The 16,995-nt window shown below is 36.2% G+C and overlaps 2 protein-coding genes across 2 annotated transcripts; one reads left to right on the forward strand and one right to left on the reverse strand.

Annotated features, from left to right (window-relative positions):
- Positions 1-106: 106 nt before the first annotated feature.
- On the reverse strand, positions 107-6,869 carry LOTGIDRAFT_167964 (hypothetical protein; the record flags this gene model as incomplete). Its single annotated transcript, XM_009065846.1, has 11 exons — positions 107-337; positions 712-802; positions 1,202-1,352; positions 2,084-2,213; positions 2,690-2,839; positions 3,419-3,546; positions 4,047-4,142; positions 4,565-4,652; positions 5,432-5,665; positions 6,201-6,397; positions 6,824-6,869. The coding sequence occupies 11 exons, from the start codon at positions 6,867-6,869 to the stop codon at positions 107-109; spliced, it is 1,542 nt and encodes a 513-aa protein (XP_009064094.1).
- A 7,157-nt stretch (positions 6,870-14,026) lies between these two features.
- On the forward strand, positions 14,027-16,948 carry LOTGIDRAFT_167965 (hypothetical protein; the record flags this gene model as incomplete). The annotated part of the gene is made up of 6 exons (XM_009065847.1): positions 14,027-14,331; positions 14,615-14,795; positions 15,069-15,073; positions 15,265-15,528; positions 15,766-16,010; positions 16,290-16,948. The coding sequence occupies 6 exons, from the start codon at positions 14,027-14,029 to the stop codon at positions 16,946-16,948; spliced, it is 1,659 nt and encodes a 552-aa protein (XP_009064095.1).
- Between the last annotated feature and the right edge of the window lie 47 nt (positions 16,949-16,995).

Genomic DNA, 16,995 nt, shown 5'->3' on the forward strand with positions numbered 1-16,995 from the left:
TTTTTTGATATAAAAACGACGCCCTGTTTCGTATGGTTCATTTCTTGCCCTAATTATTTTTTTTTCTTTTGAAATCATCGATTTCCTTTGAAAGATCTATTGATGGTTACAGTTTTACATCCACAAAACCATCAGGTAATTCTACGTCCTCCTTCTCGAAAACTTGATTGTCATATTCCAGAACCTCTTTAGTTGCATTATCGTCTACTTTGATCACAATTTTCTCGACAGCCCAGGGTTCTAGATCTGTTCTAGCGAAAAATCCAAAAACTACAGCACCAAGTAGACAAAATCCACCACAAACATAAAAGACAATCCGCCACTCTTCTTGAGATTTCTGTTAAAACAAAGAAAAATCTAGACATTTTATTCTCCATTGGTGAACTATGCTCCTTCGGGATTCATGAAATCAGCTGAAAGTTCAATAAAACTAGATGTCGCTAGGTTCCACTTGCTGTAAAAAGTAGTTGTTGACGGAATTCAAAATGGTGGTGAAAGGAATAAGAAGGCAGAATGCTGTTGTAGATGAAATTTTTCAGCCAAATATTTATATATTAAATCACGAAAACCTTAATTTGAACAAATTTTAAATTGTTCCATCTTATTTGAACATACCAAGAAAAAGTTTCTAGATTCTTATGTAAATTTGGTTTGTTCAGTTAATCTTCAGTTCCATTCGAAAAATTACAAAAAAAACGAACCGTTACTTACATTTGGAGTCAATGCCCCTACTACTATTGGTGCTATCATACCAGGTATGGTAGCTATACAATTATTAATACCAAATAATACTCCCGCGTATCTGTAAAGTCACAAATTACCGAATTTGAACTATTGTGGCTTGTCAGTTTAAGGTTTGTTCAAGGACCGCTATCGACATAAACATACGAAATTAGACACGAAATTTTGTTTGCAAATGGACATGGACAAAGCCACGTAGATTGCATTGACAAGGATATTTTTTCAGTACAGCGGCATTAACTCTTTTTCTATTTCCAGCTACAGTCAGACTGCAACACACGATGGTTTCGGTTAATTGTTCCATCGAAACAATATTTCCTGTCACCCGTCTGAAATCACACTCACGGGGAACCAATCCAGAAAACAAGAGTTGTACCGTCGTCTTAAAATAAACGTAGTCATGCGTCAAGCAAGGTTACAAATGACCAAATTTAGCAAGCAATGAATATTTTTACTATACCTCGGAGCAAAGTCAACCTGATTGACCATGTATCCAGCAAAACACATCCCTTCAAACGTTACAGCTAATGTCAACAACGCTACTCCGACCATTCTGTTTTCACATGTTACAAAACCTGCACCAACCAAACAACCTCCTGCCCCAATAAACGCTGTTGAAACAAAAAAAAAATAGCTCATTACAATTGCTATGATAATTTATTATTGTATTAGATACATACGTCCATTATAAAAAGGTAATTGCCAATAAGTTTCTCAGTAAATTGGATTCTCTACTACATTGATATACATAATAAAACCTGAAATGAATTGAGTTTTACGTCCTACTCTTCTGTCGAGATTATTTATAGGTTACTATGAAAGACTCGAGGTTTTATCTAAATTTGCCCGTTTAATATTATAGTAACAATAATATACTGCAAAGTGAAATTAGTTGTGGTGCCAGTCCCCTGAGACTGGGGTACAAATCAGGGCAACTGTCGAGGCCGAATTGAAAATGCGGCACTTTGTGGATGTGTCTTGTCGCAAGCATCTAATGGACCGTCTGAGAGGGTTCTCTCTAGAAAATTATCAAAAAATTGAATTGATTGGTGTACATTCTGACACATATTTGGTTGGAAAAACATGTTTTTTAAATTGTTCAAAATAAATTCGGGCGCAAACCATTTTCTAGGAATGCAAATCTTTCCCTATTATACCCCTTTCTGGCGCAGCCACTGTGGAAAATATATGGTATAATGTATAATGTGATATGATACACGAAATCTGAAACAATTTGTATGCTACTTTGGTCGATTGAATAATTACCAACAAAATCAATAATGTATTAATATATTATATATGATTTGTTATGATATTTTACTGATGTGATATGATATACTACCAGAAATCTGAAACAGTTTCCTCGTTGTTTTGGTTGATAAATATTTCCTTCTCAGAAAGTCGGCTGTTTGGCCAGATACGATTACTGAGATGGTCATTGCCATGTATGGCACTGCTGATAACACACCGTTCTATAATGAAAATACACCCTACTGAAAATAACTTAAAAACTATAATTTTTCAGTTAGGGGGCCTACAGCACAAGTTGCGCAAAGTGAAATAAATTTTTATCTCCCAAAATAAGCAATTATCAAACCTGAAATTTACAGGGAATATTCAAATTGATTATCTAGGTATATCAGAAAAAAACAGAACTCAAAATATATGCCTTAGTTTAGATATTAGTTTTGGAAATATTACCCTTCTTCCGGCCCAAGGTCCATAAAAATGGAGACAAAAAACTTTACTGTCAAAAAAACCCACTTCTTTTCGTACTAATAAGACCCGGAAGACTTTAAAAAAAAACTGAAATTAACATTGTATGTTTAAAAAGATCAGGTAATGAACATCGAACTAACACTTTTTTGAGGAAATTATGAACAATAGTACTATTGCATGATACCCCTTTGACCATATATTTTTCAGATTTAATTCAAACATAACCAACCTGTTTGATATCAAATTTTAATGCTTCTTTCATAAAAGATGGTAGGCCAGTCAGTAATGTGTAATGTATCCAATTATTACAGAAATGTGCCACCAAACATGCATGCATAGCTCTGGATTTTGCAATAGCCAACCATGGCGTTGATAAAACCTATAAAAGAATATCCGAGATGAATGACGTCGTAGATCACCTTGACTCTCATTTCCTTCCCAGTAATACGACTTCCTATAACTTTTGAATCTAATAACATTTTATGAAATCACATGAATTGATATGAAATCGATACAAATATATCTTTTAGTAATGTGTGATTAATGTGTTCAAACGCCTTACTGAAGTCAACAAAATTTATATTCCCTAGTCAAGTATAACACATCCTAATTAATTAAGGCACATAACATTTTCAGAATAAGATACATGATTACGTCAACCACTTTGATACTGAAATCTTAAACAGATATCGAAATGATCATACATTGCATGCATCATACAGTTTTCTTTATTTTAAGCGTTTTGAAATTATAAGGTCTTAATTCAAACAACGATGACGACCTTATGGTATATGATGAGGTTCATTTGCCTCTCTAGTCAAGTATGACAAGAACTAACGCTCCGAACAGCAAAACAACCCGCAATCCCAACAACACATTGGTAGCAGCTAATGAAATTTTAACGAAGATCAGGTATCTAGAAGAGTAAGCATTCCCTTAAGACACACTAACAACTTACCCTTGATTGTGATTTACCAACACCTTCAATAATGTATTTCTTTTCAATGTTGGATATACTGGGATGTTCTGACGGTGTATCGGAAACCAGGAAAAACCAGAAAAATAACCATACTATAGTCACAATACCTGACAAGCAAGATAGAATTGCATAGTTTGTTATCATTTGTATCGAGATGAATAGTCGTTTGTGTTGATGCAACCGTATTTTGCATGGATAACAACTTCCGTTCCCGAGAGAGTTTTCAAGCAAATGACGTTGTGATGATGTCATCATTCTAGCCGATTCGGTTACAGTCTATACTCAATTATAGATTACTGAAGTACTGTACTGATTGTGATGGAAATGTCCAGAATCCAGAATAACATCAACCAGAATGGCATGCAGTCTGTTCTGATGAATACTTTCCTAGACTTGAAAGATCATAACCATGAACATAAAGCACTAAGGATCTGAACCGCAGAACTAAACTCGAAATCATATTAGCTAAACATTGGTAGCAGCTAATTCACATGAGGAAGTATATCAATCATAATTTCATTATAAAAAGTGGCACCATATAAACCATGGATTACTTCGAATTATAGGTAAGAATGAACGCCAACAGTAAAGGGAATTCATCACTTACTAGTTAGGTAGAATATAGAACCCCAACCATTATCAAATCCATAAGCACAAAGAAGTCCAGAAACAGCAAAGGTGATAATGTTACCAATAAAGGTTCCTAAAAACAGAAGAGCACTGTGTAACATTTCAACTTGTGTGGGCTCTAAGTGATTGTTTGGTATATTTTCTCGAACAAAAATATCCAATGTCAAAAAATATGTTTGATTTTACTTAGATTAATTTTTTCATGCGAATGGAGGTGATTTTCATCAAGGATTTTTTTTTAAGGAAACGTCAATCTGGTGGTGATCATTATGGGGTCACTCAAGTGGTGAGGTCTGTTGGGAGTATATGGAATCAACAGAACGTTCAATAAAACAATTTGGAACAGAGTTCAGAACGTGTGTCAACGTGTTCAAAATGACAGATTTTTGAAAGTGACATTTTCCGCTTCGATGGAAGCACAATAATTGGAACCTGTTCTGAGCTCTCCAATCGAACGCAACCTATGTAATGTGAAAAGAAAAAAAGGGACTGTACCAGAATATGTGAACGAGGTCAGTCGGCTTCTCTCAGAAGGTGGTGACCACTGACCCCACATCGAGTGCATAGCTGGAAACATCACTCCCTAGAAAACATTAGTGGCGTATACTTTAATTTAATTTATTTGTGGCACTCTTATCTGAGAACGTCAATCTTTTTTAATGACATACAAATGGAAATGGTGCTACTGGATGTAAAGTAATAGGCAGGAAAATTTAATTCTCTTTTGCTCTACTTTACAATCATCACAATGAAAGATAGCTTGCCAGGCAACGTTATATATGCCTAGTAGCCTTGATTTTAAATAAATATATTTGGCAGTACAGTAACATTCGCAATACGAAATATTCAACCTTCAGTCATTCACTTCTTTTTGGGGTAATACTGAACAATATTACCAAGTTTGGTCAAATCTTTTCAATAGGCTTCCATGGGTGATAAACAATTTCACCAAGTTACGTCAAAATCTTTCGAGAATTATGCCGTCTAGAGTATTAACAGTTTTTAATATTTTTCTGATTTTAAAGAGAGATAATCCTTGGGTGATTATACACACTCATACCCAGTTTCGTCAAAATCCACCAAGAATTGTCCCTTCTAGAGTGTTTACGAGCTAAATATTTAACGGGTTTTCATGAACAAGGGCAATAACTCATACTAAATATTTTTAATAGGATCCATCCTTGGGGGATAGCAAACACTTAAACCAAGTTTAGAGGACAATTTTACTAGTAACTATACTTAACTGTTGACAAACAACAAATCGGACTCAGAAGCCTCGACAAACCGTCAATAGAGTCAATATACACAAATTTTACAAGAGAGGTAAAGGAAACCCTTATAAATGCATTAAAGACCTCTCACCGAAAATATTCCCAGTAAAACACGAATGGTTGTGACTATCCTCAAATCATAACGAGCTGCGACCGGAGTTAATGCATTGAGCATTGCACTTAGAGCAAGTCCAAATCCTATGACTTTCTTCCCACCATATCGACCAGCTAACCATCCTCCCGGTATCTGTGTTACGATATATCCATAAAAATAGGAGGCTAAAATACCAGACTGTTCTGTCTTATCCCACTCAAATTCTGCTGACTGCAAATCGTGGAATAATAATTTACAATTCACTTGTGTATATGTATTCAGTATTTTGATTAGGCTTTTTTTTTTCCATTTTTATTTTGCTTAGATGTGTGTTTTGTATGTGCTGTTTTACCTATGCGTTATGCATTAGACGTTTCTACAGAGCATTCTACACAAAATCATATCATTAAAACAGCAGAATAATTAGCAAGATACATCAAAATTGTTCGTGGTCCTTGGGGGACAAGTTAGCGCCGCGTGAGAAGAGTTCTCTCGTTGTTTCCCCAAGAAAAAAAACTTACAGTAAGATCGACTATTGTGTTGTTTTACCTATGTGTTATGCATTATACGTTTCTACAGAACAAAAAAAAATCCATAACAAAGAGCCCTGATATATTCAGCAGAATAATTGGAAGGGTACAACAAAATAATTATTGTTTGGGGGCCAAGTTAGCGCCACATGTTCATCTGTTGTTTTCTGAAGAACAAATCTACTAAAATGCACTCATATTTCAAGTGTGTATCACATGTGTCATAATGTACTTACGTCATGCGTGGTGTTATCGTGAGTGAGGTCTTCACATGTTGGGTCCGTGTACAGAGTTTGATTTGTATTTGTCGTATTATCTGGCTTGACCATACACACAATTGCTACACTGATATTTACCCGCAAGGCGTACATACAGAAAAATCCAGCAAACCCAACGAACGCTAGCAACCATCTCTTCGAAGTACAACATGGTACTGTAAATTGGAGCACATGGGTAAAATCAACCAGGTTGAATTGTTGTACCAAATGCTTTAGATTAGCATATTTAGCAATGGCATATGTATGCCAATTGTCAGACGATGAACAAGCTATGCGCTTATTTTAATCATTGGCTCAGCTGACCCTTATCCAGCCGCTCAGATGAGGGCAGCAGGAGCTGAGGACTTTATATCTAACACGAAATAAAACGTGGTCAAAGTGCTTATGATGAGAATCCCCTTTTCCATGTCAGCTGCAGTATACAACGAAGATTGTGCTGATGCACAATACATGTTAAAATGAAGCAAAGGGGAGGGGTGTATTTAAAATACATAATTGCAAAAGAGACAAAGTGAAGCATTCTCCCCCAGTACACAACAGCCTAGGAGAAAAGTGCTACCGAAATCGTGTGGGCCTCTTACCTTTTTCAGCATCGTCAAAATCCTTATCGTCCTTATATTTTTCCATAGTTAAATATTAGTGAATATTGTCATATTGAATTTGACATAATTGTAATCAGTATCAAATAACCTTCACACCGTCAAAAAAAGAAAATAATCGTGACCTTTTAAAGGGGCTCAACGAATCTAATCAAATCAGATCTTGGGTCATTCTCATAATGAAAATCGATTTTTCATATTTTAACACACACAATATTTATGCCGACTTCGAATATGGACATTCGCAACAGTATGAAAATTGCATTGTTATTATCATTTTTTTTAATAAATTTCAGATGGAATTAATCAATACCGGTACTAACAGAAGAAAACTTGAACAAATTGAGTTCAGATCTCGCTTTTTTTCTTAATATTTTGACTATCAACTTAGTCTACAATATCGACTTCGGCTTGGTTAGTAACAACAACTACTACCTAGACTACGGTATCAGTTTCTGCTGGAATCGAACGTTAACTAGGTGTAGTCTACGATATCAGCTTCTCTTGGAATCTATTGTCATCTACCAACAACTACCTGGTCTACGATATCAGCTTCTCTTGGAATCGAACGTTAACTTGTCATCTACCAACAACTACCTGGTCAACGATATCAGCTTCTCTTGGAATCGAACGTTAACTTGTCATCTACCAACAACTACCTGGTCTATATCAGCTTCCGAACGTTAACTTGTCATCTAGCAACAACTACCTGGTCTACGATGTCAGCTTCTCTTGGAATCGAACGTTAACTTGTCATCTACCAACAACTACCTGGTCTACGATATCAGCTTCTCTTGGAATCGAACGTTAACTTGTCATCTACCAACAACTACCTGGTCTATATCAGCTTCCGAACGTTAACTTGTCATCTACCAACAACTACCTGGTCTACGATATCGGATTCTGCTGTGAGCAAAGATCAACTTGGCACCTTTCAACAACTACCCGGTCTACGATATCGGCTTCTGCTGTGAGCAAAGATCAACTTGGCACCTTTCGACAATTACCTCGTCTACGATATCGGCTTCTGCAGTAAGCGAAGATCAACTTGCCACCTTTCAACAATTACCTAACACAACTTTTTAAAATTAAAGATGGGACAGGTAATTCTTGTAATCATCGAAAAGCTCAGACTTTGATCAACTTAGTCATTGAGTTCCTCTTTAAACCAAAACATTATAGAGTAACATATCTATTTTATCTTTTTGATATATTTTCTGTTATCAGCTTATGTCTATATGTTTTGTAGATTTTCAATCGTCCTTTATTATTTACCTTTACCTCCATCTGTCACGGTAATATCTCCAATCTACATAGAGACTCCAGTGATTGATGAACATAACTAACTATAGTAAGGAGTCGCCCTTCACGTTCCCAGAACCAAAAATGTCATATTTGTAAACGAAACAGTAACAGACGTATAGATTATGGGTGTAATACAATTTATTTATAATACATCACATTATGAAGACAACAGAAAGATTTAACAAAGTAAACATCAGCACTTTCCTTTCCCGTCCTTACTCTTGTCACTTAACCAGATCAATCTGACTTCATTTCACCTTACTTATTCCGAGTTGCCACCTTCCGACAGGACACCAGGCCCAAAGAACAACACCACAGCCCTGTCTGTAACTTACCAGGATAAGTTAAATCATGTACTTTTATTCTAAACAGAACTCAGTTGCTCTAACAATAGATCTAATGCAATACATCAAAGTCATCGACAGGATGTTGTTACAGCAATGTAAAATAAAGAGACAGTATAAGTATACTCTGTTACATAAATATATTCATTAGAATTACAAATTTCCATATTAAGAAATGGCTGTCAATGTAATTCTAATCACAATTCCACTGCAGCAATAGATGTTTATTTTTGTATTGCATAGATTTAGATAAAAACTTCTTTCATTGATGGAGTTTGGTGGGTAAGGCATCCAGTTGTTCATATGGGCCAATAAAAAGAGTTTCAGTCGGAAATCGAAAAGGGTTATTTTGGTGTCCATGTACACAATTATGGGGAGCCGCGGTGGCTTAGTGAGTTAGACGCTTGCTCGCTAACTTGAAGGTCCAGGGTTCAATCCCGGCATAGGTCGAGATAATATCTTCGGAATTTTCAACCCGGATTCCCCCTGTCAGTGATGCAGGTAAGAGGGGCTGACATGGAAAAAGCGTCTAGTCGTTCTGATGGGACAATAAACCGACGCCCCGTGTGCCAGGCTGTGCACGTTAAAGACCCCTCGACAGTTGGACATCGAAGAAGAGCAGGCTTATGTCGCTATCCTGGCAAAATTCCCTCATCGCACCCTACATGGCGTTGCCCGTCTTCATTAGCCCACATGGTGCAGTAAAGTAGGACGTAAAACTCCATTCATTTCATTTCATTTGTACACAATTATTAAGGATACGCATATGTAAGCTTTCGATGGAAAACTGTGAGCACTAAATATTTAGCTTAGCTTTACAATTCCCGTTTCAGTGACTAAGATATTACCAGAAAAGGTAAGAAGGGAAATATTCATTTTAATTGCAAAAAATAGTGTTTTCGATTCCCAAGTAACATTGTTCTTCTTCTTCAAAATAAAAAAAAATAGCGTTCAACAGTTCTTCGTGAGCATTACTTCATTTCTTATCAAATATCATTGACCCCTAATTATATCATACATGTTTGCTTGACAAAATATTACGCCTTCCCTTACAACCATCACCCAAAACTATGGCCAATACATCCACTTCAAACTAACATTGTGATTTGTGATATTTCGTTGATGTTAAAAAAAAAGATTTTATTTTTCCGATTATTTGGTGTCAGAGTTACTTCCCTTGATGTGGACTTCGTTTTATTTTTTTCTTAGCAATTACCTCCCTTAAACTACACAGGATTTTTCATTTCTCCAAATTGAAATTATTCAGATGATTTTTTTCTCTTAAATTCCAGGTAACTAGCTATGGTTAGTAATTAGTATGAACTCAGATCAGAGCAAATGATGATCATTTCTATTCACAAATGATGCACACCGATCACGAGTATTCCTCGTCATTAAACTGTTAGAATTGGTTCGCTTTGATTTTTCCCTGAACAAAGTGCTCAACGATGTAACGGAGAAAAAAAACGTTTTCGTTTCCCTGCTTCAGATTTTCCGTAAACAAAGTATCGAACAATGTAACAGTAATAAACGTTTTTTGTTTTCCTGATTGAGCTGAAGTGCGTTGCATAATTATATGTTAGGTAAGGAATTTTCTAATACGGTTTCGGTCGTGAATTGGAATTATAATTACTTATGGTAACGTCTTTATCCACAATTTTACTAAAGAAATGTTTCGTCCAAATTACCTTTACGGCTTCTAAATCATATTTAAATATCTTATTTTCAGATTAGTTGTCGTAAACCTTGCCATAAACATGGAGAACTGTCGCATAATATGAAAGATGTGGACGTCTAATTTTACTTTGAAAAATAAGATATTTTTTTTATAATGAGCTTTAAGCCCACCTGAAAGGATATCTTTTGATATACAAAATATAATAAGTTAATTATAATAATCTTCATCTAGAAATAATAATATTTATCAGTGTGATTTGTAATTTGAGAAAAAATTAATTTCAGTTTATAAAATCTCTGAGATTGTTTTGCAAAATAAGATCCTTACCACGCCTCGAGGCTTAATTCGATGCTTCCAATTAGCTAGAATAAATCTTGGGGTCTTGGCGAATAACATATTTGCGTTTCTCAATAAATTACATTTGACAGTATCTTCAAGTCATTTATTTTTAGCGGATTTTTTTCTTTTCCGAAATTCTTGCTTATCGTTCATTACGTAATCCATTAAGAACGATAGACCGGGTTTTTATTTCCTTTATGTGTTTAAAGTTAAAGTTGATGATGCAAATTGACTGATTGAAGGAATAATTATTTATGGACACTATTTTCTTCAGATCATCACATTTAAATTTGAATACGGAGTAAATTGGTTGACTCGGATCACTTGTTCCGGATAACGTTTTGACTCATCATGACATTGGAGGAAACCTCTCCCCCAAAGGGTCTTGTGGGAATATGTGTGCCCATTGTAGTGGCTATACTGAATGGAATTGGACTGTTTTTCATTTTCAGAAACACGGAAGTGGAACCAAGAATAAAAGTTGGTTTTGTTGGACACTGTGTATCGGATATTACATTGAGTCTGATATATTTTCTGATTGCAGTCACCGAATATTTTCAATTGGAGGGATTAAATATCTTCTGTATGATTAACACCCATGCGTTCTTAAGCCTATCGTTAGTAACTGGAATGTTGAGTGTTCATCAAGCCATTGATCAAGTCCTAAGCTTACGATTCCCATTGTCTTACTCTTCTTGGGTTACCACCAGAAAAATGATTGTATCAGTGGTCGCAATCTTCGTGGTATGTTTCCTGTTGGGGTTTGTGGTGTTGATAGGATTCCGGCAGACTGAACCTTGCTCCGTGGAAATCAACAACCATCAGTATTCTTATATCCTTACGTTGGTTAACACTTGTATTTGTATCATTTCTTTACCTGTGATGTACATCTATATTGTGGTGCGTATCCGATCTCATATCCGTCATATGTCTCGGTTATTCGAATCCCCAGGAATGTCAGAGGTATATCAGAGGCAACTGAAACAAAAACGAATGGTGGTCACTCTGTCTATTATCTGTGGTCTATATATTATTTGTTATTCTCCAATGGTGGTATTAATGATCAAAATATTGTTCTTTGATTGGGAAAACAGATTCAATATCTATCCTAATATTTACTCTCGTACAACTGGAACTATTTTTATTCTCAACAGTGCGGCTAACCCGATTGTCTTCATCTGGCGTTTTAGGTCAAAATTGAGAATTAGTTCATCTTGCAAATGTTGCTGATTTGAATGGGACAAATATTGCTGGACACCATTATTGCACTCTTGGTAGCATGGTACAGGTTAATTCATGCACAGAGTAGCTTTTTAAAAGATTCTAACTATAAATCAAGAGCCGAATTGTTCGACGATCTACGAAGTTGCAATTTCCAAAAAAATAAGGAGTCCTCGGGTCCATCTTGCGATTTTGAATTTGAGAGAAAGTTTGGAATCGTCAGTGGATCTGTGCTCACCTATTCAAACGAAATGTTGCCAACACTGTGGTACTTAAAGCAACATTCTGCGAAATGGAAATTATGACTACCAACAAGCGAACGTTACCAACCGAAATGGAAACCTCCGGGTACCAAACTACTGCAACTGCGACCGAATGCAATAGATACGCAAAAAATAAACTTGAAATTCATTTTTTGAACTTTAACTTTTCGCTCATGCCCTAAGATTTAAGTATATGCGAACTAATAATGCACAAATTTTGGTCTAGAAGCATTCGATCATACAAACCCATGGGGTAGAACACGAACACAGTTTTAATGAAATTAGAAGGGGACAAATTTTAGCGGTGTATCTGGGACTTGTAATGCAGTTTGACATTGATGCAGTGTAAATGAATGGAAATATGTTATTATTTTACCACCAAGCACCTTATTTGTATCTGTAATTTTATTTTGTTTTCTTATTTGTAATCAGTCTGTAATAGTATCATGTTTTGTAAAGACGTCATATGCTAATAAATGACATTAAACTGTCATAGTGTTATATGCTTGCTCTATGATGATATATGGTTGGATGATACAAACCCGCTATGAAAATTACTATATAGACAAAGTTTTGGAAACGGACATTTGCACTGTCAGTTTTAAGTAATTTGCTTGGTAACGTCGTACAAATGGTTGTCCTGGGTTCTAACATCGGTCGGTGAGCAAAAGTCTGGTGACTGTGAATAAGTAATCTTTCCTCAGCCTGCCTAGGTGTGAATTTGCTCGGATCATCTGAGAAAGATCACTTCCTAGAGGTTTGTTAAGGACCAACTGATACAAAGAATCCCTGTGAAACCATGCCATCAATTACTTCGGTAATGTCACTATGCTCGTCGAGGAAATTAGTAGGGCGTATACGCAGTGTTTATATTGTAGAATGGTCGGTGGTGTAATTATGAGCTATATGGTAAAGTTTACTGTCAATCTGTATGATGCTTCTGCTCCACCAGTAGCCAACATGACTCAAGCTCCCACATGCAGTTCATATCATATTAGGCCTTTCGCGATTAGTAAAGTCATAAAACGCCTAGTTGTAGTGGAATTGTAAGAACAACAGACATCTGATTGAAAATTGGAATGATGCAAAATGAAGCCATAAGTGTCCCGGATACACATATTTGTTTTAGGAAACCTCATTACAATCCCCTAAAAGAATGATTTACAGTAGGTTTAGGTCCTTGGTCTCTGATAAGTTGTTATTTTAAATCTCCACAGATAAACCATATTTTAAATATCATTAATATGTCATATTATCTACCAATCCGGGGCTAAGGGTCTGTTATTATACTGAATTATACAGTGATACCAGTATTTACTTCTAATTAGGCATCTAGGTCCTGCATAATAAATAATCTTACCATCGATTCTTGTGCTCATTCTTTTTTTTTTTACGTTCAACCTTTGAAACTTAAGTAAACTTTCAATGAAAATTTTCATCTATAAATTTTGATCGTGAATTCTTTTGAAAGTGACACAAAACATGTTAATTTTCATATTTACGTTGATTTTGCTATATATCTTATTTTCAACATGTTATGTAGTCTGCAAGGACGAGAATCGTACCAGCATTGTACCTACTATTTTTCGAATTCCAAAGTGCACAGCCTGTAGCACACAGCGTCTCGGGTGTGTCATCCGAACAACCCGTCATATCCTCTGACCTCCATCACTGACAGATGAAATCTAACTTCACCCTAGCCTAGATCAACTTGGTCATCATTTCTTGTTACCAGAGGGCGCTACAGGCATCCCGGTCGCTATGAAAAAGTCGGCAAGAGTCCAATGACTACACGTTCATATAATTTGGCGCTCTAAAATGATCCTACGACGTAAGGGTCGGTCACTATGGGCTTTTATTGGTCAAAACTCCGGTCAATGTATAATACACTTTTAGCGGTGAGGTTGGGGGGAAGGCGAGATCGCGTGTTAAATGGTTATACCCCTAGTATTTACACTAAAAAATGCTATGAGATAACGACATCTTAGATCGTCACTCCTAGTGGGGCAATATTTACTTTATATTAAAAGACATCATGGCTGACCAACGGAGTTTTCTGTGTTTTCTCTTTCTCGTCCACTTAATTTGTTGTCAAGTTTTTAATGTACAACAACGATTGTTGATTGAAGAATACGTCACCAATGCCGTTGCATGTCGCGGTGTGCCAGGATTGACATTGGGTGTTGTGAAAGGTGATCAATCTTGGACGAAAGGATTTGGCTTTGCTGATGTACAGAGCAAAAGGCCAGTTACATCGTCAACGCTCTTTGGTATAGCCTCCATCACCAAGTCATTTACAGCAGCTGTAATGTCAATACTTCTGGAAAAAAGTGACAAAAAGTAAGCTACGACTATATCCGCTATATTTGATATTTGAAATGGTTTCTGGGACCTGGCAGCAGTTGAAGAGGTTGTAGGTTTTGTGGACTTGTATGCTTCTACGGCCTATGGCATAAAACTTATGACGCAAATGAAAATATACCACAGTGATCTACATTTTATCTTTGCACAATGAATTTCTGACCCATGGTATTGTCTCAATTACATAAAAGAACAGCTATTCCCTTAAAGGATTTCTATTTTTTATTGCTGATGGTAGCTATCTGTTCTGTTCCTATTTAAGGTACACATGGAATACCAAACTAACTGAAATATTAGGCGATGGTTTTGAAATGGATAGTGAAATAAGAACTAAAGAAACGACAATAAAAGATATTCTATCACATAGAACAGGTTTACCATCCGGCGATATTAGTGTATTTGCAGGTTATCCTGGTAATATTTACTCGGACCGACCTGATCAAGTAAGTAGGTTGTGGAGGTGGCAATCTGCTTAAAATTGGATCACTGCTTCTCATTATCGCTCAACAAAAATGAGATATTTTAAGAAACGATAGTCTAATCTATATGTTTTATTTTTTGGGATTTCCTGTGAGCTACTACACTCGCCATGATCTGACGAAATTTCTCTCCAAATACTGTTCAATTAAATGTTTAACTCGTCAGGGGTTGTTATAAATCATGCTACACAATCAACAACAACGTGTATGGTGTTAAAATTATTGTATATTTTTTAGGTTAGGTTGAAGGTTGCAATTCTTGTTTGTTTTTTGTTTTTTTCGGTTTGCATGCAACTCTTTTGATCACAAAATGTTATAACCAAACCTTGCGATTGCAGTCTCTGCTTTAAGATTATGGTATAATATTTATAAAAATATTCAGTTTAAATTGGAACATGCTGTTACATTAAATTAATACCGATTCTTTTTTTAGGCGTTTGAAATACTTAAAGGGAACCAGACCATTTAGAGACAGTTTTATGTATAATAATATCATGTATGGATTAGCTGGCCATGTCATTGAAGTTTTGTCGGGCAATACTTGGTCAGAGGAAATTCGTTCAAAAATCCTGATGCCGTTGGATATGTCTGAAACAGAGATATTGGGCGAAACTGCAACAGAAAACGATCCAGATTTGGCTAAATCCTACGAATTTGTGGGAAAAGAGCGAATACTTACCAGACCCAGTTTTTACCCGTAAGTTATGAAAGAATTTAAGGCAAACTGTTTTAGTGATACTGCGATTCCTTTTCGTGAGTCGCAGTCCTGACCTTCCATCAAAAACAGTGGCCAAGCTGACCTTCCATTGTAGAACTAATCCAAGAAGACCAGTCCAATGAGTGGCAGTAATATGGAACGGATCATTCATGGGACAGTAGTGCGCTTTACGCCCCTCCAATTAGATAGAAAACATCAAAGATATGTCCTTTTCAGGGGAAATCCAAATCAACCAGCAGGGGCCATAGCTTCATCATCAGATGATATGGTTAAATACATACGATTTATATTGAATAAAGGGAACGCAACTGGTGGTAAGACGGTTGCTGCTTGGAAGAATCTGGAAATGCTCTTTAAACCATACACCACCATAGGCATGGCAGAATGGACAAAAGCTACTTTCCCAATATCTGATATAGACTCCGGTTATGGATTTGGTTGGTTCATATCAAATCATCAAGGTAGGAAGAAATGAACGACATGAAATGGAGTTTTACGTCCTACTTTTCTGCTCCGGTGTGAGCTTATGGTGTCATGTAACTCCATGAAGTGTGGGGTAAAGTTTGGCACGATGGTACAGCAGCATAAGTATTTTTATTTCGATTTCGATTTCTAAATCTCAATGGATACCCTGTGAGTTCTACTAATTAAAATCTAACAGAATATTGTCCATAATGTAATCCTCGTATAGGGTCTGTGTAATTTTATCCGAATACACGACTATCTGTTCTTGTTTGTAGGTTATAAGAAAATTTGGCATTCCGGTAAACTGTCGGGGTATGCATCAATGTTGTGGATTTTTCCGGAAGTTGAAATTGGTATCTATGCTAGCGCTAATGGCCAAGGACCAGGTTTAGTATCAACTAGAATCTTCGAAGTGATATTTTCGTACATTTTCGACCAATTGCACGGAAATCAACCGTGGTTAAATGAAACGACATCTTGTACCTTTCCAATGCCCTGGATGGTGGAATATACCCGTTCAGAAGTGACAGACATTGTTGATGAACCAGTGAGTACACCAGAGCAGTTTGTGGGCAGATATGGTCATCGGTTATTCGGATATATTGACGTTATGTGGAAAAACAATGCCCTTAGTTTCAAATCGGGTAAATTAGAAGGGGTTTTGAAACCCACGCATAAGAAGAACATGTTGAAGCTGAAGATTTCCGGAGATCAGAGAGCTACATTCGATTTGTTGGAAGTCAATTTTAGCAGGAAAAATGATGGGACATACCAAGATGTTCAAATAGTCCTTACAGCAAACCAAAAGTACACATATTCTAGAGGCATTGAGTTTGAAACTGCTACAGATATCCCTACCAATGTAGCATCAACGATCTTTGGTCAAGTTATGTCCACAATTCTTATTAGTTCCCCCCTAATCATAAATTCATAAATTGAATTACCAATGTTATATTTTACCTCACGTTACCATGGGTGTTG

The sequence above is a fragment of the Lottia gigantea genome (genome assembly GCF_000327385.1).
Source record: "Lottia gigantea unplaced genomic scaffold LOTGIsca_71, whole genome shotgun sequence".
Classification (NCBI taxonomy): Eukaryota; Metazoa; Mollusca; class Gastropoda; family Lottiidae; genus Lottia; species Lottia gigantea.